This window comes from Myotis myotis, unplaced genomic scaffold, assembly GCF_014108235.1.
Source record: "Myotis myotis isolate mMyoMyo1 unplaced genomic scaffold, mMyoMyo1.p scaffold_m19_p_17, whole genome shotgun sequence".
In the NCBI taxonomy this organism is placed as follows: domain Eukaryota; kingdom Metazoa; phylum Chordata; class Mammalia; order Chiroptera; family Vespertilionidae; genus Myotis; species Myotis myotis.
The window spans coordinates 14,081,208-14,103,748 of record NW_023416321.1 but is presented as its reverse complement, the minus strand read 5'-3'; the positions used below and the strand labels follow the sequence as shown (position 1 = coordinate 14,103,748).

The following is a 22,541-nucleotide window of genomic DNA, read 5'->3' as shown; positions in this document are numbered from 1 at the left end:
TCGAGAAATAATTGACATACATAAATGTATAAGTTTAAGCCATACACCATGATGGTTTGGTTTACATATATTGTGAAATGATTACCACAAAAGTTTCAGCTAGCATCCATCTTCTCATACAGATGCAATATGAAGGAAAGAAAGAAAAAAAAAGAAAAAAAATTCTCCTTGTGATGAGAATGTCTGGACTTCTAATCCATAGAAACTATGAGATAATAGCCTCAGCTGGTCTAGTGTCAACCTACGGACTGAAGGGTCCCAGGTTTGATTCCGGTCAAGGGCACATGCCTGGGCTGCCGGCTCAGTCCCCAGTAGGGGGCGTGCAGGAGGCAGCCAATCAATGATTCTCTCTCATCACTGATGTTTCCATCTCTCTCTCTCTCTCCCTCTCTCTTTGAAATCAATTAGGAAAAAAAAAAAAGAAGAAGAAGAAACTATAATAAATGTGTGTTGCTTTAAGCCTTTAAATCTGCGGTCACTTGTTATGTAGCTCTAGAAAACAAACACACCTGCCCATTTGTAAAAGATGATCATCTCATAGGGCCATAACGGAGCTTCAGTGGGGTCACCCAAGAGCGTGCTTAGCACAGTGCCTGGCATGTATTTAGTGCACACAAAAACCAACAAATGTTAGCCCCGATTTTTAAAAAAACACTACTGAGCAGTGTTCAGAGAATCAGAATCAGAACTAGAAAGGTCTAGATTCATGGAGCACCGAGACCAGTGATGGCAAACCTTTTGAGCTCGGCGTGTCAGCATTTTGAAAAACCCTAACTTAACTCTGGTGCTGTGTCACATATAGAATTTTTTTAATATTTGCAACCATAGTAAAACAAAGACTTATATTTTTGATATTTATTTTATATATTTAAATGCCATTTAACAAAGAAAAATCAACCAAAAAATGAGTTCGTGTGTCACCTCTGACACGCGTGTCATAGGTTCGCCATCACTGACCCAGACGCACCATCTCTCACGTAAGGGAGGAAATGGTCTCGATGATCTCAGAGAAGTAGTGGGGATGGTGTTTCCGTGCACACACTCTGGAGCCAGAGTGTGCAGTCTGGCTTGGTCATCTGTCAGCTGTGTCACATTAGGCAGGTGATGTAAACCTCTCTGTGCCTTAGTTCATCATCTATAAAATAATAAAAGCATAGTACCTGGCACAAAGTAGGGCTATATAAGCATTTGCTACTATTATTGTTATTATTATTACTATTATTATTATTATTATTATTTGCCTCAAACTCATAGCACTATAACTCCAAAGGATTATGAGGTAAAATTAATATAGTACACATTTATCTTCAACAACTGAGCAAATAATGATGATCCGATGGGCAATTACCTTCAGAGACTGCTCATTTTGCATAAATTTCCCACATTTTTATTAAGGTATTTTGATTGTGTGAACTTCTCAGGACTGTCTGGCGATGAGGAAGGTCTGTATCTGACACAGAATTTTCCCTGCACAGAATTTTGTCACCCTCCTCCCCTAATCTACAGCACCACTCATTTTTGCTGCTGCCCAGGTCTCCAAATCCAGCAGAGGGCGCTGTAGCCTCAAAATGCAGCCCTCAGACCCTTCCCTCGAGGAAATCCTCTTCTAAGGGAGGGAGGGAGGATACTGGCAAGGGGGTGGGCCTGACTCCAATCAAACCGTTTGTCTCAACTAGTCCCTTCCTCCCCGCACTCTGCAAACTCCGATCACCCGCTGCCGGCTGGTTTTCCAAACTTCACCCTGTTCTGTGAGGCCTTTTGTGACGGCTCCAGGGCTCCAGACCTCCCTACTTTGAACCCCAGAAGCTTCATTTCAGCAATGAATCATCCCAGCCTTATGTTGCTCTGTTACTGTTTCCAAATTCCATGGCAGCACATCTGTAAACCTGGCCCTCTAAGGAGCTTTCTGCCAGCCACCCACAGCCTTTTCCTTCTCAGTCCTGTTCCAACTTCTCCAGACAAATCTCACTCCACCCAGCTGACTTTGCCTCAATCTGCTGCAGAGCAAAGGACTAATTGTTTCATTTAGTCTTCCAGTTTACTGTTTGGGGCCAATGTTAGCAGCATACACAGATGAACAACACAACCTTTATTAAGTACCTATTGTGTGCCAGCTGTTGTTGTATGCACATAACCTTCACAACAACTCTATGGTGCTCATTAGACCTATGTTATAGATGAGGCAGTTAAGGCACAGAGTGGTTAAGGGACCTATCTAAGGTCACACAGTGGTTGAACTAGTACTCAAGCTCAAACTATCTTGTTCCAACAACTGGGCTTTTTAAACAGATGCTACCTGGACTTTTAGTGTAGACCTGGGCCTCCATTCCTGAGCTCAATACAGTGTTGTCCCATATGGTAACTACTAGTTACATGACTGTTGAGCACAGGACTAAGCCAAACTGAGTTGTGCTTATAAGTGTAAAATACACGCTAAACTCCAAAGACTTAGTGTTATTAGAATTAATCTTACCTGCTTCTTTTTACTTTTTAAAATGTGGCTACTAGAATATTTTAAATGGCATAAGTGACTCACCTTCTATTTCTGTGGGGTCGGGTTCTAGGAGCCCTCAGCGCAGTGGAAAGACAGACAGGATCTCAGATAATTCTAAAGCAAGGGAAAGTGTGGTTTGTGTCCTGAGAAGTGAGGACGAAGTGGCATAGGAAACCAGGGAAGTTTCACCATGGAGGAGCCCCCCCACCCACCCGCCCCTAGTCAACCAGGGAGGATGGGGCATCTAGTGCTCCCAGGGTAAGTAGAGGGAGCCAAGGGGGTAGACCTCTGACGTGTGTGTGTGTGTGGGGGGGGGGGGGGGCTTTGACTGCAGGATGGAACTTCAGACACCCAAGATTGAGAAGGGCCTGGAGGGACAGGGGAAATTGCCAGCAAGAGGCTCTAGCAGGGAGGGGCGGGCAGTGGGGCAGTGAGTGGCAGGCCCTGCTTCCTTCTTTCTCCACCCCAATTTCTTTCCCCTTCCCAGGTCCTCCCTCCTCGCTGCTCCAGGAGGGGCGTGCAGTGAACAAACTACTCAAAGGCGGCTGGCTGTGGGAGGATGGCTCTTGAGGAGCATTTCCTGCCTTTGGCTCACAACTGCTTCCTGCTCGGAGCTCCAGCACTTGACCCCCATTAAATTCTTTCCTCCCAGGGGAGGTAGGTGCCATGAGGGCCTCACAAGCTTTGTAGGTCTAGAGACCCAAGCATTTCAGCAGCTGAAGAAGACAGGATCCCAGGTGTCCGGGTACCTAGCCTCCCCTGGCCCTTCTGAGGGCCTGGAATCCAGGCGGACAGTGAAACTCCTCTTGGACAGATGGTGGAGGGGAGAGGAGTCCAACTCCGCCTCCCTCCCCCGGGGCAAGGACCTCACTTTCCTTTTGGCCTGTTTACGCTCTGGGTGGGAACTCACATTCCTTCTTCATTTGGGGGGCACTTTTTCTTTCCAGAGGTTGGGGGGTTTCTGAAGGAAAAGGGGGGTTTATGTGCAAATTCCACAGGAAACAACACTAAGTGATTCCTTCCCTAGAACCACCTGGGGTCTCCATCTAATCTCAGTTTCCTCCCTGGTTCCGAGGTGAGGGTCTAAGGAGGTGAGTTTTGAGAGCCCACTGGAGGTTGATAAAGGGGCCAGACATTTCTTTCTTACTCTTCAAGCTTCAGCTATGCCCCCCTCCACATTTACCTGGGTAGTGTAATATCAATACTGAAAATGGGGAGAGGACCACCCGAAACAGCCCAGCTCATCTCAACTCAACCATGAACCTCTTCTCTGCCTTTAAGTAACCCTTGTCCTATTCCTTTCATAAATCCCGAAGACCCCTAGGAAATGCCCCACCACCACCATTCCAACCAGGAATCCCTAACTCTTCCCAAAAGAGCCCCCAGGGAAGAGGGTGCTAAGGTGATTCCAGGGGAGTCGTAGTCCCTTAACTTTGCCTTGTCCCTCGATCACCTGCTGAACCACATGTTGGATATCTCATCTCACCCCCACATACCGTTTAAAGCTGGGACAGAATCCCCTTCGAGTATGGGCTCTTTGCAGCCAGGGATGCTCACTCTCCTCCATGGGGAAAGGAAGTCCAGTGGGTGTAGGGAAGTGTGCAGACCTGGCAGGATATCCCCACTGGACCTGAGAGCCCCCTCTGTACCTAGGACTCCCCCTGGTGGTGACAGAAAAAGCCCACCAGAGACTTTGGAAACTACTAATGGGTATGGTGGGCCTTGGTTTGGGGAGGGCGGGGGGATGCTCAATGGGGAAAAAAGAGACATGTGTAATACTTTAAACAATGAAAAAGGGGGATAAGTGCCTTGGAGACCTCTCCCCTCTCCTTCCCTCACTTGTACCCCCACCCCTTCTCTGTGGAGACCAGACACCAAGGAGTGGATTTGTGGGAGCCTAAAAGGGGCCCTGGGATTCTATCTCTACTTTCTCATTTTCCAAGCTGCCTGGCTGCTGTTGCATCAAGGCTCCAGGCCCCCAGTCCTACTCTAAGACCCCCTGAATAAAGGGGAAGCCCAAATTGCAACATCAAGGGTCAGGCCAGCCAGGGAAGAAGAAAAAGAGGTGAGTCCTGACTTTATCTGAGACAGAGTCTCCCCACCTCGTGCCCCCCATGCCCTATACCACTCTCTTATCCTCAGATATCTAAAAACCTCTCTTCCTTCCATCTGTCCCCTCCACTGAGCCTGATTTTGAGAGGGGGTGGCAAGTGGGAAGAGCAGAGAGAAAGGGCAGTGTGGGTTGAAGAGGGGGTCCCGCAGCCTAGGCAGCTCAGCCTCACCCCACCCCCACTGTTGGTTTGGCCCCTCTGGGTGCTTCAATTCTTGGACAACTCCAAGGAAGCCAACATACTCGTCCAAGAGCTGGGGGTGGGGCAGTGAGAAGGGGGCTGAAGGGAGGGAGGAGAGAGGAGGGAGACAGGGAACTGAGGCCCAGAGGCCAGGTTTGGGAGGTGAGGGCGCTGGTCCCCTCAGCCCCGTGGGTTGCAAAGAATTGCTAATTGCAACTAAATGAGGCCTCGGTGTGGGGGAAGGGGCAGTCTCTCGGCTGTCAGGGGCTACCGCCTCTTTGAGTGCCCGGGTAAGGCCAGGCCAGCCTGCTCTTCTCATGTAAAGCAGCTTTTTGTCTGGGGGAGCCAGGGCTGGGGCCAGGGGCTGGAGAAGGGGCCCAACCCATTAGCAAGCTTCTTGTTCCCCAGAGAGGGAGAAGGGTGCCGAGGCCTCCTCCTCCTCCACTCTCAAGCTTTTTATGGTGGGGCTTGATGGGGTGCTTCCCAGCAGGAGGGGGTGGGCCTGGGATCCCAGCACCCCCCTTGCCAGGCTGTGGGAAAAAGCTGAGCACAAAGAAGGGGGCTGGCTCAGCTGAGCTGGGAGACAGGGCAGCTCTGATCCGGCGATGCCCAGAGCTAACAGTACCCGTCGCAGAGCCCTTTGTCCCCAGAGAATGGCCGCAGTGGCCACGTGTACCTTATCTGGTCAGCTAGGCTCCCTTTCAGTCTTCCTCATCCACTCTGCCCACCCTTAGAGCAGTTTGTACTATGGGGAGCGGGAAGGGTCTTGAGGATCCAAGTCAAGTCAGCTTCCTGCTTGAGCCCAGCCAGGGAGGAGAAGAAATCAAACTTCAGGAGAAATCCTCTAAATGTAGGAATAATGCTCCCAGAGCCTGGGGCTACATAACCTTTAAAGACCAGGGAGTTTTGCCTTCTTTTTATTTTTAGTGATTTCAGAGAAGAAGGGAGAGGGAGAGAGAGATAGAAACATCAGTGATGAAAGAGAATCATTAATTAGTTGCCTCCTGCACGCCCCCTATTGGGGATCAAGCCCACAACCTGGCATGTGGCCGTCACTGGAATCAAACCCAGGCCCTTGAGTCCACAGGCTGACGCTCTATCCAGAGCCAAACCGCTAGGGCCAGAGAGTCTTGCCTTCTAATTTGGATGCCCCTTTTATGAGTTTCTATAAACTTGGGCAAGAAATTACACAATCTATTGCATCCTACTTTTCTCATCTATAAAATGGGGGGGGGGGGGGCAATGATACCATGCTCTCAAAGTCCTTGAAAGAAATGGAAAGCACCCTACATAGCAGTCCCTGGTTCTCAGTGTGCTCTCACTTTCTGGGAACATCCATATTCTCTTTCTCTCTCTCTCTCTCTCTCTCTCTCTCTCTCTCTCTCTCATCTCCAGGGATAATGACATCTTGGTACTTCACATTCCTATAGCGCTTTACAGTTTCCAGAATGCACGTCAGCTCTTGACAATACGCTACATGGAATAGATTTTTTTCTTTTGGCGACATCAAAATTTAGAGGGGAAGTCAGATCCCCATGGCTCCTCCCCCAGTGCTCATCCCACTCCACCGTGTGGCCTCAGAGACCCCATCTCTCAGATCAAACAATGGAGCCCAAGGCCAGAGTGAAACCAGCCCTGGCTGTCACAGTCCAGACACCACCCAGTGTTTCTGTTGCACCGTTTATCTTGGCTTCCCCTCATTCTGTTCCACATCGGGGTCCCTGAGAAGCAGAGGGCTGGCTGGAGAGTAGGAAGGGTTGTCCAGTCCTGCCCACCCTGGGAACCTCTGAGATGAAACCTTCTCTCTGGGGGGCAGCAGGGAGGAAGACCCAGGTGAAACAGCTGGGTTAGTCAGTTCGTTCCATTTCCTCCTCCTTTTCCTACTAGCAGTTTGCTGGTTCATCCAGGAGTGTCTTCTCCCCTTCCTGCTTCCTTCTCTTTTGGGGACTCCATAGTATCTCCTCATTCCAGTATGTCGCCCTGGCTGGGCTCCTTGGCCAGGTGGAGAGAGCTACCCCCCACCCCACCTGCCTCCCCGCCAGACACCCAGGGGCTCCTGATCCCAGAGGGCCTTCGGCCAAGGGGCTCTGGCTTTGGGCCAGTGCCTTTCTCCCTGCTTGGCTCTCTCCCCACTGGCCCCTAATCCATCTCACCCAGCAGGAAGCCAATAAGCTGCCTTTTCAGCGGCCTTCCCCAGCCTGCTGAGGGCTCTGTGCCTTTCTATACCACCCTTGGCAGGAGCTATGTTATACAAGCTGGAGAGAGCAGCCCCCGCAAAGAGGTCATCCTGCCTAAGGCAGCTTCCAGCTCCAGCGGCCTCTCCTCCCTGGTCACCTCCCCAGGGCTTCCCCCCCTACTACACTGCCTGGCCATCCGTGGGCACGAACAGCCCTGGCTTACTCAGATCAAGGCCCCAGGCTGGGTCCAGGTGGGGGGCTAGCAGGGGGACAGTGGGCATGAGTCCAGGGTCTGGGGAAGTGTGGCAGGCAGGAGGGGGCCCCCTCTGGCTCTGTGCCTTCAGTCCTTCTGGCTGGTCTCTCCATCTTTCCCCTGATTCCAGGCCCTGCCCCCAGCTCCTCAGAGCTCACTCACAGCCTTCTCAGACTCACTTATGCAGCCCAGACTGAGGACCAGAGGAGCCTGGCTCCAGCAGGGCCTGGGAGCCCCTCCCTGGCCCACCACCACTGACTGAGAGATAGGCAGAGAGAAGCCAAGCAGAGCGGCCAAAGAGGGGCTGAGAGGCGGAGGGAACTGATGGGGTTCTTTCTCTCCTCCTGGGTTATAGTTGGGTGACTGCTTTTCACTCCTAGGGTGGGGAACACAGTTTAGCTTATTTTAGGACAGGCTTGACTTCATCTCCCAAAACCCATGGTCCCTGCAAGTATACTTTTACTGGTTATGATTTTTGGCTTAGAAAATATGGTCCTCATATGGCCTAGTTCCTTTCTTTCTTTTCTCCCTCCCCCCCTTTTAAAATATATTTTTATTGATTTCAGAAAGGAAAGAAAAGGGAGAGAGAGATAGAAACATCAGTGATGAGAGAATCATTGATCAGCTGCCTCCTTCCTGCACGCCCCCCACCGGGGACCAAACCCGCAACCCGGGCATGAGCCCTTGACCGGAATCAAACCCGGGACCCTTCAGTCTGCAAGCCGACGCTCCATCCACTGAGCCAGACCAGCTAGGGCCTCAGTCCTTTCTTTCCTCCCCTCCCTCTCCAGGAAAGGAGTACCCCCACCTAGGCCCCTTCTCCACAGCCCAAACCCCAGCCCTGCCTCTTAGTCTCCGCTCCAGGAAGCCAGCCTTTTGCTGGCTTGGAGTGGTTAGAGGAGAGTTGGGGGTGCCTCTGGGAGGTCTGTTTGTAGTTCAGATTCTTCTCATTCCAGGCTCAGCAGGCTCTCTCTAAGGAAAGGGCTTGGGATGGGGGGGGGGGGGGGATCCTTGGGGCACCAGCTGCAGGGAAGGAAAGCTTCCTGGAGAGGAGAGAAGTGCTTTCTCCTCTCAGTGACTCCCGTCCACAAGGTAGGACCTGCTTCTCCCACTTCTGTCCTCAACATTAAGTTCCCTCCCAACAAAAGCAGATATTCAGAAGGACCAGCTAAAGTGTTTATCTCTTTGCTTCCTAATGAGTCAGCCTCTCTCCTTCAGGGATGCTTAGAGATGTTTGGAAGAGTTGGGGAAGGTGTCCAAAGAGATGCCTGGAGAGTGACTTGGGTCAGCCCCAGCTTCAAAGAGACTTTGTGTTGCTGTCCCCAAAACTGAATTCACCTGTAGATTTTGAATTTAACTAAAATATTAGCATATTTATCCCTCTATTCTGCCAGCTCTCAGGCCACAGAATTCCTTAGGGGTTAACCAGAGTGACCAAGCCCTGGGGGGGAAAGCTTCCTGAAGCTCTCTGGTCTGAGAAGTCTGTCATCTGCCCCAATTTCCCTAGAAAACCTCCTCTCCCGCTGCCTCTACCTGTTCTAGGGAGAGGAGGAAAAACAAGTACAAAAGACTTGAGTGTCCATTAATCGAAGTGATTGCTCACTTACCACTTCATCTGATTCTCCGAAAGCTTTGAGAGGGAAGATTAACATCTGCAATTTAGAGATGAAGGGTCTGACCTTCGAAGAGCTTGAGTGACCTGTCCAGGGGATGCAGTAAGGAAGTAGGGAGCCCATACTCAGAGAAGGAGAAGCGAAATGACTCACTGAAGGTCAGAGGGCCAGTAAGTACCAAAGCCAGGGCCCAAGCACTCAGATCTCCTTGGTCCACTTCATGGGATCTCCCCATGATGTTAAATTTGATTTTTCCTTCACACCTTCTCAGATTGGAATTTAATATGGCTTTAAGGAACTGGATAATCTTGTCAAACTAGACGCTTGAAACCTGAACCCTAGAAACCTGGATTGCTCATTTCTCCTCCTCAGAGTTTAGCTTCTCCCCTTCCTAAGCGTGGGTTCCAGAGGTAGACAAAGCAGTCAGGGAGTCAGGCTGGCTGTCTGTCCAAGGCAGGATGTTTGAGTCTCTAGACCAGTGGTTCTCAACCTTCCTAATGCCGCGACCCTTTAATACAGTTCCTCATGTGGTGGTGACCCCCAATTTCATTGTTACAAATTGAACATAATTAAAGCATAGTGATTAATCACAAAACAATATGTAATTATATATGTGTTTTCCGATGGTCTTAGGCGACCCCTGTGAAAGGGTCGTTCGACCCCCAAAGGGGTCGCAACCCACAGGTTGAGAACCGCTGCTCTAGACTATCCAACGTAGGGAGTTCTTCAGGCCCTGCCTTACCTGTAGAGAACATTGATTCACTTAACAAATGTTTACTGAGCACCTACTATATATCACCTATTATAGACACTAGGGTGTGCACAAAAACTAAGACATAGCCTCTGCCCTCAAGAGTATCTTGTTGAGAGTGGGGCTGGTTAGACATACATAAATAACAAATACCAAATGCTAAATGCCATAAGCATGAACCCAGAGAAAGGAGGCAGGGAATAGGATCAGATAAGCACCACAAAGAAGGAGCCTTAAAGGATTTACAATGGTAGAAGGGCATCCTAAAAACAGCCCGCTGGGGCAAGGACAGGGAGTATGTAAGTACCAAGTGTTCTGCTCTGTCTAGTTCATGGGTAAAGTCAGGTTTTGGTACAAGAAACAGAAACCATTCTAGGTGCTTTATGCAGAAGGCTATTTAGCGCAGGTGCTAAGGACTAAACTGTGCACCCCTCAATTCATATGTTGAAGCTCTAATCCTCAATTGGAATGTATTTGGAGATATGGCTCTTAGGACGTAATTAAGGTTAAATGAGGCCATAAAGGTGGAGTCCTAATCCTAGTCTGATGGCTTTATAAGAAGAAAAAGAGAAAGATATTTCTCTTGCTATACTCACACACCAAGGAAAGGTCATGTGAGCACACAGCGAGAAGGCTGCTTTCTCTAAGCCAGGAAGGCCTTCACCTTGATCTTGGACTTTTAGCCTCCAGAACTGAGGTGATAAATGCCTATTGTGTAAGCCACTCAGCCTATGGTATTTTGTTGCGGCAGCCTGAGTAGACTAAGCCAACAGGGAATTAGGTGCTTGCAAAAACGTTGGGTGAACTGGAGGAGTAGACTTTATAATGAAGCCACAGAAATGACCCTCCAGTAGGAGCTCCCTGCAGGCAGGGAGAATCAGGAGGCTGCCACTGGAACTAAGATCAAGGATGTAACCCCATAGCCCCATAGGAATCAGTGCCATGCTGCTCCTGCTGTCACGGAACACTGGGTGCTGCTGCCAGGAAAACCCCATTCCAGGACCTTCTCTACCAGCAGAAATAGCCAGAACAGCAAGAACATGGCCTCATCTCCCTTCCACCTTCCAAGTCTCAAATGAATGCCTTTTGCATCTAGAACTCTAGCTGCTAAGAGGCTGAGATGAGATTTTTGGCTTTCCAACCTCTGCTTTACAGGAATTTACCTAGAAGGAAGTGGGATGGATTCAGTTCATCTTGTCCACTACTGTAGGGCGAGTGCAGAAGCTCATGCTGGGCAGATACATTGGGGTTTTATTTTGAAAGGTGGTTGAATGAGTTTGGAGTAGGGGACAGAGCAGGACTGGGCAGCTGCCAGGATTAACCAGGGCTTTGAAAATTAAATGAGTGGTCTGGAAAGCAGATAGTCATAGTGTATAAGAATCACTTGGGGACTATAAATTCAGATCATTGGGAGGACTCAGGAATCTGAATTCCTAATAGGCGAACCCTATCCCAGCAACCCTTTTTCCATGATTCTACTGCATGGACCCTAAGCTCTCAAGAACATTGTCGTAGGGTAGGAGCTCACATAGAGCTGCGAGCTCTAAAAAGGTTTGATTTGTGGAGGGCACATGCCTAATTGATCCCTTCCTCAAAGCTAGTCCTGAAGGTTGAATGCTTGAACCCTGAAAAATACCCAGTGAAGTGGGCGGAAGGGGCTCTGCCTGGAACCCATGAGTTCAGGGATTTAAACCATCACCCTTCCACTGAGGAGCACTAGGTGGTTAGTCAACAACATGCACAAGCATTGCCTTCAGTCATGCCCACTTTCTTCTCTATTCCAGCCCTGGCACTGACATTCAGGGCCCTATTTTGATTGCAGAGTTCCCATTAGAGACCACCTTAAACCTTGAGGAGCTTAAGGATTTGACAGAGAAGGAGCAAGGTGAAACAGAAACGGGACAGTAGAGGAACGGAGGAGAGAGGTGGCACATCCAAAATGGCCTTAGTCCCACTGGAACCCAGTGTTGTCCGTAGCCCACACTGAATTGCAACACAAAAGAATCTATGAAGCCCTGGGGGGTTCGAATCCTGGTTGGGGCGCAATGTGTTTCTCTCTCATATCGATGTTCTGCTCTCTTTCTCTCTCTTCCTTCCTCTCTCTCTAAAAAAAAAAAAAAAAAAAAAAAAAAAAAAAAAAAAAAAAGTCAATGAACATATCCTTGGGTGAGGATTTAAATTTAAAAAAAAAATCTATTAAAATAGAATTTCATTTTTTTTAAATCAGTAATTTTCTGTTCTTGGCTTTTTCTCTCTCTACTCCTGGTCCCAAGCCTCCAGTTCTGAGGGGTAGGCCATAGACAGATGAAGAAGTCCTGGCTTCCTCTGGATACCCCAGCCCCATATATCTGGGGAAGTGGGTCGCCTCAAGCCAGAGCAGGGCTGAGGCTGTGGGGCCAGGCCGCCTGAGTGCAGGGGCTTTCCTCCTCCCCAGGGTCCCTTCCCACACCCAGCTCCTGAAACCCAGGGCCCCCTTTAGAAGCATCTGCAGCCCAGCTTAGCCAGGGTCCCCCAGGCCTTGCTTCTCCGGGCTGATTCTCCCAGGACAAAAACAGGCTTTCAGGCTGGGGGAGGGAGTCAGCGCCCCCCCCAACCCCCCAGTTAACACCACAAAGCAAAGTCCAGGGAAGAAGGGGGAGTGGGCAAGGCTGGGTGGGGGGCGGGGAGTGGGGGGGGGGATGGTGGTTAGAGAGCCAGGTCCTTGCTAGTAAATCAAAGTTGGTTTCCCAGATGGAGCTGCAGCCGCTTTGATTTCTCAAGTCGCCCCCCTCCCCCTCTGCCTCCCCTCACCCCCAGCTCCATGGTTTCAATTCCTCCCTGAAAAGCAGTGGGGCCTCCTTTCAAACCAGCCCAGTTCCTCCAACTCCCAACAACAGCTTAAGTTACAGGAAAGAGAAAGGGGAGGGGGTGAGGTGGCCCAGCCTGGAGGAAAAGGAGAGAAATTCTGGGAGAAGGAAAGGGGACTAGGAAGAAAGAGAGAGAGAGAGAGAGAGAGAGAGAGAGAGAGAGAGAGAGAGAGAGAGAGGAAGGAAGGAAGGAAGGAAGGAAGGAAGGAAGGAAGGAAGGAAGGAAGGAAGGAAGGAAGGAAGGAAGGAAGGAAGTCAAGTAGGAGATGGGAGATGGGGTGCAGAGCCAGGAATGAAATCCTGTGCTGTGCTGGAGCAGGAGGGGGCCCCAACTGGAAAGCAAACCTGTCTCAGCCCTCCTTCCCCAGTGAGCACCCCCACACTCATCACACCTGAGGATCTCTCCACATCTACAAGTCTAACATTCAAGCTCTCCCATTCCTCTTCTCTTGGCCTTAGGCTCTAGAAGTTTCCATGAGACAAAATATTTGACTCATACATTCCCAGAGATGCTTATTTTGGGGGCCAACAAGGCATAGTCACCCCTAAGAACCTCACTAACCAAACTCAGTATTCATTTTTCAGCTTTGTTTTCTCCAGTCTGCTCTGAGCAGCCCACATTTTGCTTTTGCTTGACCTAGGCCTGGGCTAATTAAAGTCCTTAATTAAGAGATAATCTGTTCTATCAGTTTAATCCTTTTATGACTCATTTTGCCATCCAGAGGCCTTGGGGGAGGGTGCTGAAGAGATAAAGGGGATCAAAACTATACTCTGCTAACTCCCCCTTCCCTCTGTCCCCAGTACCTGGAGCAGCCTTGGAACTTGGCAGAGGGTGGGATGAGGGGCACTGAAGGGGCTACAGTGAGCAGGAAGTAGGGGTTCCAGGATTCCTAGACCTGATTATTCTGTGGCCCATTCTAAGGGCCTGTTCCCTGAGAGCTTAAAAGGAGGATGGCGTTCAGGGAGAGGGAATTTGGAGTCTCACTTGAAGGTAGATTCCAGCTCCTGGTGGCCAGGATCAGGGAGAGAGCAGGAAAGGGAAGTTTCTCACAGAGGAGAGGAATGCCTTGTGGGCTGGGGAAGGCTCAAACCTACGTTCCACAATGTGTCTAGGTCCTACCCCATTCAAAGTAGAGTATTTTGCTACTCGAAGAATAAATATTTGAGGATCTCAAAGTATCTGAAATTATGTTCTCTTCCTCACCGCTCCCCATCCTAAACAGATCTCATCCCCTTGGCAAAGTGAAAGGCCAGAGACAAGAGGATTTTTGCATAAGAGTGGAGAGCCTTGGGCAGAGCTCCCAGATTTCCTTAGTTGGGAGAAGTTCCCTGTGGTCTCTGAGCATGCCTGTGGTGTGCTGGATATTACTGACAGGCTGTCATTTTATTCATCTGTAACACACTGGCCTTTCACCTTATTCAGGTGACATCAAGCAAGAACAGTTTCAGTGGCCCGTATATATTATTTCCATAGCCCCCTACATCTGGCCCAAAGGTAGAAATCAACGATTTTATGATCTTCCTATACAGATGAGGAAGTGGAAACTAAGGAAGGAAAAACGACTTGCCTAAGGCCACTCAGCAGATATGGGGTGGAGCCAAGCCGGCAGCCTGGGTATTCTGAGCCCCAGATCAGGTTTCCATTTGGTCTGCTCTCCTATTAGGTTGATATTTCTGCTCCTGCAATCTATTCCTAACTGGTGTCTCCCATGGAATGGAGTATGTAGCATCTTTACTGTGGGCACTCAACAATTATCCCAGATATGAGATTTGTAAGCCGAGATATGATTGGCAGTAGTGCCCCAGGATTTGGGGGAGAAGTGGCATTGGCACTGTGTACTGGAGACGCCTAGGTTCCCAGCCCACAGCAGGAGCCCAGGACCCACCAGAAATGTTTCTTCGGGAAGAATAGTGGCCCAGATTTGCCAGCAAACTGTTGCTCCCCCTAGACTGTAAGCTTCCAGAAGCTGTAGCCTGGGTCTCTGCAGACTTTATCTGCTCAATAATTTACTGGATAAAAATAATAGTTGTTATTTACCGAACTTTTAGCTTTGGATCAGATCAAGTGAGTGCTATACACTATATCACTTAATGCTCATAACTGAAACAAGGTAAATAAGAATTCTGATTTGAGGCTCCAGACCAGGAGTAACAAGCCTTGTGACATTCTCTTCTGGCCCTACCACTCCTTTCCCCTCTCCTTCCTCATCAGGCTCATGGTCCTTAAATGTTGGCATCCCCAAAGCTTTGGTCTTTCCACCAGTTCCTAGGTGATCCTAGCCATTCTGACAGCTCCAACCATAGGCTAGAGGTACCAGATCTAAATCTAGCTCAGAGCTCCCTCCTGGGCACTGGATTAGAAAATCTACCTGTGTTCTGGACACCTGCCCTTGGACATACCATAGGTTTGGACTGGCTTGACTACGTTCACTATTCACCCTGCCCCTGTGTTTCCTAGCCTGGTTAATGATATCAGGTCATCTGGTCAGAAACCTTGTTGGGCTTCCTCCCTTCTCTCCCTCTTCTCCATGTACACTGCCACAGCTCAGATCATGCCTTTGCCATCTCTTACCTGGAGTCTTGCTATCTATTCCTAACCGGTGTCTCCTCACAGCTGCCCAAATGCACTGTCTAAAACTTAAGTGTAACCAATTCCCTTCCCTAAACATTCTAGTGTATGTATCTCTATCTCCAAGAGTCCAGATTGTGAACATGGTATATAAGGTCCCTGCTTATTTAAATATATGTTATTGATTTTTTACAGAGAGGAAGGGAGAAGGATAGAGAGTTAGAAACATCGATCAGCCGCCTCCAGCACACCCCCTAGTGGGGATGTGCCCGCAACCAAGGTACATGCCCTTGACCAGAATCGAACCTGAGACTCTTCAGTCCACAGGCCGATACTCTAGCCACTGAGCCAAACTGGTCAGGGCAGGTCCCTGCTTATTCAAAACCTCCTCTGCCATCACTCTCCTGATGTACATAGGGCTCTAACAGGGCCAAAATACTTATATACTTGTGCTCCCTTCTCATTGCATTTATTTCACCCACCATGTCCTTGCACATGCTGTTCCCTCTGTTTGGAATGCCTTTCCCTGCCTTGAGATGGGGTTCATATTTCTGCACCTAGCACCTTACACATGAGGTCTGCAAGGCCCTATGGGTCTCATACCTGCCGGCCTTTCTTTCCCTCATCCTGCTTTACTCCTTATTCCAACCACACAGGCCTCTGCTGCCCTCCCCCACTCAGAGTCCCTCTCCCATTATGCTTTTCCAGCCCCATGGACTTTCCCTTCAAAGCACTGAAACCTGGGGCAATTTTACATCCATTTAAGTGACTGTATGATGAATGTCTCTCCCACTAAAATATAAGCTCCATACAACAGAGGTGGGTCTGGCAGTCAGCATATATTTGTTAAGTGCATAAAAGCACACAATTCTTATAGACATTAGGAGACAGAACACAGCTATTTAAAAAAATTGTTTTAATTGATTTCAGATAGAGGAAGGGATAGATAGAAACATCAACGATGAGAGAAAATAATCGATCTGCTGCCTGCATGCTCCCTAATGAGGATCAAGCCTGCAAACCGGTCATGTGCTCTGACTGGGAAATGAACCTCACTCTCCTGGTTCATGTGTGGATGCACAATCTCTGAATCACACCGGCCGGGCAGAGCACAGCTTTAAGAGCCAAGCAGGCCTGGGTTTAAATCTTAGTTCTATTACTTACTATATGACCTTGAGAAAGTCATAAATCTTAGTTCTATTACTTACTATATGACCTTGAGAAACTTAAGGTCAAGTTCTTCATCCATAAACAAAATGTAACACCTACTTTGTAGGCATACACATAATGTATGTGCAGTGCTCAGTAGGCATTCAATAAATGGTAGCAATTACCTTAGGTACCCAAGGAAACTTGCTGATTGAATAGTAGTAATTCATGTAACTTCTTGCTTTGAAAGGTACTTTTCCACTATTATGACATTTATCTTTGTCATTCAGAAATTATTTTGGCTGTGTAGTTTCATATTTTAAAAATCTGTTGGGTTCAATTCCCAGTCAGGGCACAAACCTCCCTTTGGGGCTCAATCCTGGTTGGGGTGTGTGCAGGAGGCAACCAATCAATGTTTCTCTCTCACACTGATGTTTCTCTCTCTCTCAAAAAACCCATACAAACATATTTTAAAAAGAAAAATGAGAAATAAGTGCCATATTTATCAAATGACATCATGAAACATTTAAATGGAGAGTCTATTAATTTTCTTTAGTTACAGACCTGCTTTAATCAAAAGGCAAGTTGGTGAAATGGAAAGTGCTGTGGGTAGGCCTGTAGTCTGAAGATGCAGGTTCTGGTCCTGTTCACGCTCAAATCCCTCACAGGAAAGGAAAGAGTAATCATGAAATGCCATGGTTTCTTATTTCATGTAAAAATGCTAGGTAAATGGGAGATCTTCATAGAATCACTTTCTTCTGGGATGCTACAAACTCCTGAAGGGCAAGGATGCTGCCATTTTTCTCTATATCCCCCACAATCTACCACCATGGTTCGAAGTCAGGAAACTCAATAAAAGTGTGAAGGAATGAAAGGTAGACTGAGTGAATGAAAGAATGTCTTTTATTTCTTTTTTTCCAGCCCCAGCTTCCCCTGTGTGTTGAGGATGGCTGGGGAAGGATAACTGTCACTCAAGCCTGGCCTTAGGGCAGGAAAACAAGTTTGTCATGGAAGGAAATTGAAGATGCTGCACTTCCATGGGAGATTTGTTCTCAGTTTCCTAGGTGGAGTCTAGGAGCCTATCTTATTCATTCTTGTTTTCACTGCTCAGCTCTGAGGCTTGGCACCAGCTCTCAAGATGCCCTGGAGGGGGTAGGGTAGGAGGGGAGAGCAGAAGGACCAGCTCCTCAGGCTAAGTTTGGGCCAGGTAGGGCAGGAGAGCACAACTTTCCCATTCCCAGATGGCTTGGAGACAAAAGTGGACTATCCTGGTTTTGAAGGAAAACATTTTACTTAAAGTACCAAAAAGGCAACTTCTCAAGGATACAATAAGGATCCTTGTCATATTGTGAAGAACCTGGAAAATCTGTACTGTATATCATTCAATCAAGAAAAAAAAAATCAAATCCTGTCAAACCTGGATCCATTCTATGTATCCACTACCATGTCTTTCCTTCTCCCCACTCTTATTCTTTCCTTACATTTCTTTTTGTTGTTGTTTCGTTTTGTTCTTTTGTTTTTAAAGCAACCATTTTCTAGACTGGAGCAATAGCTCACCAGGCTGGGAGGATTTCGCCCATACTAAGAAGCAAAGGCGTTTTCTAAACTCAATTGTTTTTCTTCTTTTTAAGTGACCCCCCTTCCCTCAGGAGAGACAATAGAAATAATTGATCCATCATCCAGTACCAGGCCCAGGAGATTTACATGCAAATCCTTCCTCTCCTCCTCAGATCCCCTCCCCCTTTAAATTTAAAATCGTAGAAGGGAAAAAAAGAAGAAAACCCTTTTAAACTAGCAGGAACCCTGCTGGCCACCGCCACCCACCCCAAACCAGGTGAGAGTTAGGAGGGGGTGATAATCCACAACAACCCCAGCCTCGTCCCTCCCCACTCACACCATCCCTTTCTGGTGTGGAATCACTTAAGATTTGGGTAAAACTCTCTTCCCAGGAGAAGATATCTGGAAGCTTTTAGGGGGCGGAGGCAGAGCGGGGAGAGAGGAGTAAAATTCCCCCAAACGGCCTAAGAAAGTCATCTCTTCACTTAAAACTGCCCGTCACCCCCTACCCCCCACCATTAACTTTCGATTAAGACCTCCTCGTTATGGCAACTAAACTTTACTTTGCATAATTAAGATTTGCCTCGGAAGAAGGGGGAGGGAGAAGCCGCAGCTCCCGGCCATTCTCTTTCACCTCACCTCCTCCCACCCCCGCCCAAACCCTCCAGCTCTGGGCCTCTAAGTTCCTAAGTTTTCTCACTTTGAGGTGCCACCGAACACAAAGAACCATAATGGGCTTCTTTGTGCTCGCTACGGGGCAATTACGCCCCGGAGTCCAGGCCCCTTTAAGAGCCTCTTAAAGAGACAGGCTCTCGTTTTTTCAGAGGGTTATTTAGGGTGTGTGTAGGGGCGGGGCGAGGAAAACTCCTAGGGGTCTACATATTGGGTGAAGTGAAACTTTTGCCTGGACTCCATGAGAAGGGGCTGAGAGTAAAGTATTTATTAACTGTTAGTTTTTTAAAAGTCTCTCTTTTAAAAAAAATCTTTAACTTGAGATTTTTTCACTTGATCTGTAAAATTGGACTGGAATAGGTGGGGTTGAGAAGCAGGGGCGGAGGCAAGGATTTAAAGAGGCCCTACCCTGGAGAGTGCCTTGGCCCCCGGAAGAAAAGTGATCCAAACTCGAGGGGCTTGGGTCCGCGGCAGTGCTGGGGAATGCGTGTCCACGGATCTCGCCTCCGCGAGCCAGCATAAATCCCGTGCTGGGCAAACAGCCCTTAATATAATAATGCCATGTCTCTTTAAAAAGCAAAAGGAGGGGGGGAAAGTTTTGTTGGCATCTGGTTTCTGATCTCATTATGTTGTGATCGACCAATCCAGCCCTCGGGGCTGGTCCCCGGGTTTAAATCTGATTGGCCAAGAGCACATTTTGGGATGGTGCTTAGAGCTCGACGGGGCGGTTTCAAGGTTCCCTTTTTTGGGGGGCTGAGGAGAGGGCGGGGCCGCCGGCCGGGGACCCCTTGAAACCGACTAATTGGGATCCGAGAGGCCGAGGTGAGGGCCGGAGGAAGGCACAAAGGAGTCGCTGGGCGGAGAAGGGAGGGGAGAGGCGAGAGGAGGAGGAAAAAGAGGAGAGAGCAAAGCAGTGCGCGGTGTCTCCAGCTGCTCAGTTAGACTGCGGCGAGCTAGCGGGCAGGCGCGCCGCCCCCTCCCCCGCCCGGCCTCCCCAACTCTGAGGCCCCGAGCAAAGTTTGCAAAGAGGCGCGGGAGGCGGCGGCTGGGGCGAGGCGGCGGCGGGGAAGGCGCGCGGTCTCCGGGCTAGGGGCGGGGGGCGGGGGGCCGCCCCGGAGCCGGGTGGGGGGCGGCGGCCAGCATGCGGCCCCGCAGCGCCCTGCCCCGCCTGCTGCTGCCGCTGCTGCTGCTGCCCGCCGCGGGGCCGGCCCAGTTCCACGGAGAGAAGGGTATCTCCATCCCGGACCACGGCTTCTGCCAGCCCATCTCCATCCCGCTGTGCACGGACATCGCCTACAACCAGACCATCATGCCCAACCTTCTGGGCCATACGAACCAGGAGGACGCGGGCCTGGAGGTGCACCAGTTCTACCCGTTGGTGAAAGTGCAATGTTCGCCCGAACTGCGCTTCTTCTTGTGCTCCATGTACGCGCCGGTGTGTACCGTGCTGGAGCAGGCCATACCGCCGTGCCGTTCCATTTGCGAGCGCGCACGTCAAGGCTGCGAGGCGCTCATGAACAAGTTTGGTTTCCAGTGGCCCGAGCGTCTGCGTTGCGAGCACTTCCCGCGCCACGGTGCGGAGCAGATCTGCGTGGGCCAGAACCACTCCGAAGACGGCTCGCCCGCGCTGCTCACCACTGCGCCGCCGCCGGGCCTGCAGCCGGGTGCTGGGGGCACCCCAGGCGGCCCGGGCGGTGGCGGCTCGCCCCCGCGCTACGCCACGCTGGAACACCCGTTTCACTGCCCGCGTGTCCTCAAGGTGCCGTCCTATCTCAGCTACAAGTTCCTGGGCGAGCGCGACTGCGCGGCGCCCTGTGAGCCGGCGAGACCGGATGGCTCCATGTTCTTCTCGCAGGAGGAGACGCGTTTTGCGCGCCTCTGGATCCTCACCTGGTCGGTGCTGTGCTGTGCCTCCACTTTCTTCACCGTCACTACGTACCTGGTGGACATGCAGCGCTTCCGCTACCCCGAGCGGCCCATCATCTTTCTGTCCGGCTGCTACACTATGGTATCGGTGGCCTATATCGCAGGTTTCGTGCTCCAGGAGCGCGTGGTGTGCAACGAGCGCTTCTCCGAGGACGGCTACCGCACGGTGGTGCAGGGCACCAAGAAGGAGGGCTGCACCATCCTCTTCATGATGCTCTACTTCTTCAGCATGGCCAGTTCCATCTGGTGGGTCATCCTGTCGCTCACCTGGTTCCTGGCGGCGGGCATGAAGTGGGGCCACGAGGCCATCGAGGCCAACTCGCAGTATTTTCACTTGGCCGCATGGGCCGTGCCGGCGGTCAAGACAATCACTATCCTGGCCATGGGCCAGATTGACGGCGACCTGCTGAGCGGCGTGTGCTTCGTGGGCCTCAATAGCCTGGACCCGCTGCGGGGTTTCGTGCTGGCGCCGCTCTTCGTGTACCTGTTCATAGGCACGTCCTTCCTCCTGGCCGGTTTCGTATCCCTCTTCCGCATCCGTACCATCATGAAGCATGACGGCACCAAGACCGAGAAGCTGGAGCGGCTCATGGTGCGCATCGGCGTCTTCTCGGTGCTCTACACGGTGCCCGCCACCATCGTCATCGCCTGCTACTTCTACGAGCAGGCCTTCCGAGAGCACTGGGAGCGCTCTTGGGTGAGCCAGCACTGCAAGAGCCTGGCCATCCCGTGCCCAGCGCACTACACGCCGCGCATGTCGCCCGACTTCACCGTCTACATGATCAAATACCTCATGACGCTCATCGTGGGCATCACGTCGGGCTTCTGGATCTGGTCCGGCAAGACGCTGCACTCGTGGAGGAAGTTCTATACACGTCTCACCAACAGCCGGCACGGCGAGACCACCGTGTGAGGGGGTGTCCCAGGGGCCGGGGCCACACCGCGCTTTCCTCCTCTCCGGGGGGGGCTCCTACAGACTCCTTATTTTATTTTTTTAAATAAAGAACAATCGAAACCATTTATTTTTTAGGTCGCTTTTTAAAGATAACTCTGCCCACCACCCCCACCAGGTTTGTAATTAAAACTGTAAATAGTCTTTGTAAATTTAATTATATATTTTCTATTTAAAAGAAAAAAAGAAGAAAAAAAAAAGGAACAGCAATGGGCGCCAGGGCTGAGGATTGAAGGGAAGGGGAGTTGAAGGGGTTCTCGCCTTTCAAAACTACACCGCACTTTGGTTCAGAGTTTTTGGTGATTTGGCAGGGCTGAGCCTGCTGGAAGAGGTTTGGCTAGTTTGTTACATTCAACTTCTAAAGCCAAATTGGTGAGCCTTCTCACTGAAGCTGGGTCTGGGGAAGATGGTGGATTTTTTTTTTTTTTTTAAACAAGACTTGGATTCTTGTTTTATTTCCCTCCCCCCCTCCCCCTCTTTCTCTCCTCACTTGTCCTGTTTCCTTCACTAGATCTTTGGAACCCTCCCAACCTAGATGAAGATGTGGAAAAAAAACCCTACGGGTGGGGTGGTGGGGAGAGGGCGGAGAGCGTGTGTGGAATGGTCTCCACCCGCTGGCCCACTCCCCTGCAGGCAGGAAGATCTGTCTCCTCAATTTTTCTTCTTTTCAACTTGATGCCCCAAGCCCTTGGAGTGGGCCCAAAGTGCTTTGTGAAGTGTGCTTTGAAACAACCCCCCCCCCACACACACACACACATACACTACCTTGAGTATCCATCCTGAACCCTTACATTTTTAGGGGGAGCATTAGCTCACAAATGTTGGGGTTTGGTGATGTCCTTGCATCTCTCCCCTAATTTCCCCAGCAGACTGTGCCTCAACCCCACTCTCTCAACGAGTATCTTCTCAAGCTTCAGGTTTGTGGGGTGGTTTGGGTGTTATGTGTGGGTTTTTGTTGTTTAGGGTTATTTTTTTCTAAAAGCAATAAAAAGTGGGTTGGGTTGGAGGGAGGGGACAGATGGGCTGAGATGGGCTGGTGGGATTTTTAGTTTTCTTTTGACAAAAGACTGGTTTCTTTTCAAACTTGTCCAGAAAGGGGGGGAGGGAGGTGGGTATCTTTGCTTTGGAAGAAGGCTCTGGGCAGGCTCTTTGTGACTGTGGGGGTGGGGTTGAGTGTTTACATGACATTCTATATCACAAGATTGATAGAATGTTTATAACAGATGTTTCTTATCTTCCCCCTACCCCCCACAAATAAAAGTCAAGACTCTTTCTTAAAGTATCTTTGACA

At 49.9% G+C, this 22,541-nt stretch overlaps 1 protein-coding gene across 1 annotated transcript; it reads left to right on the top strand.

Moving 5' to 3' along the window:
• Positions 1-19,170: 19,170 nt before the first annotated feature.
• On the top strand, positions 19,171-22,255 carry FZD2 (frizzled class receptor 2). The gene has a single exon (XM_036341902.1). It carries the CDS (start codon positions 19,514-19,516, stop codon positions 21,209-21,211), a length of 1,698 nt encoding a protein of 565 aa, XP_036197795.1. The 5' UTR covers positions 19,171-19,513; the 3' UTR covers positions 21,212-22,255.
• Positions 22,256-22,541: the final 286 nt, after the last annotated feature.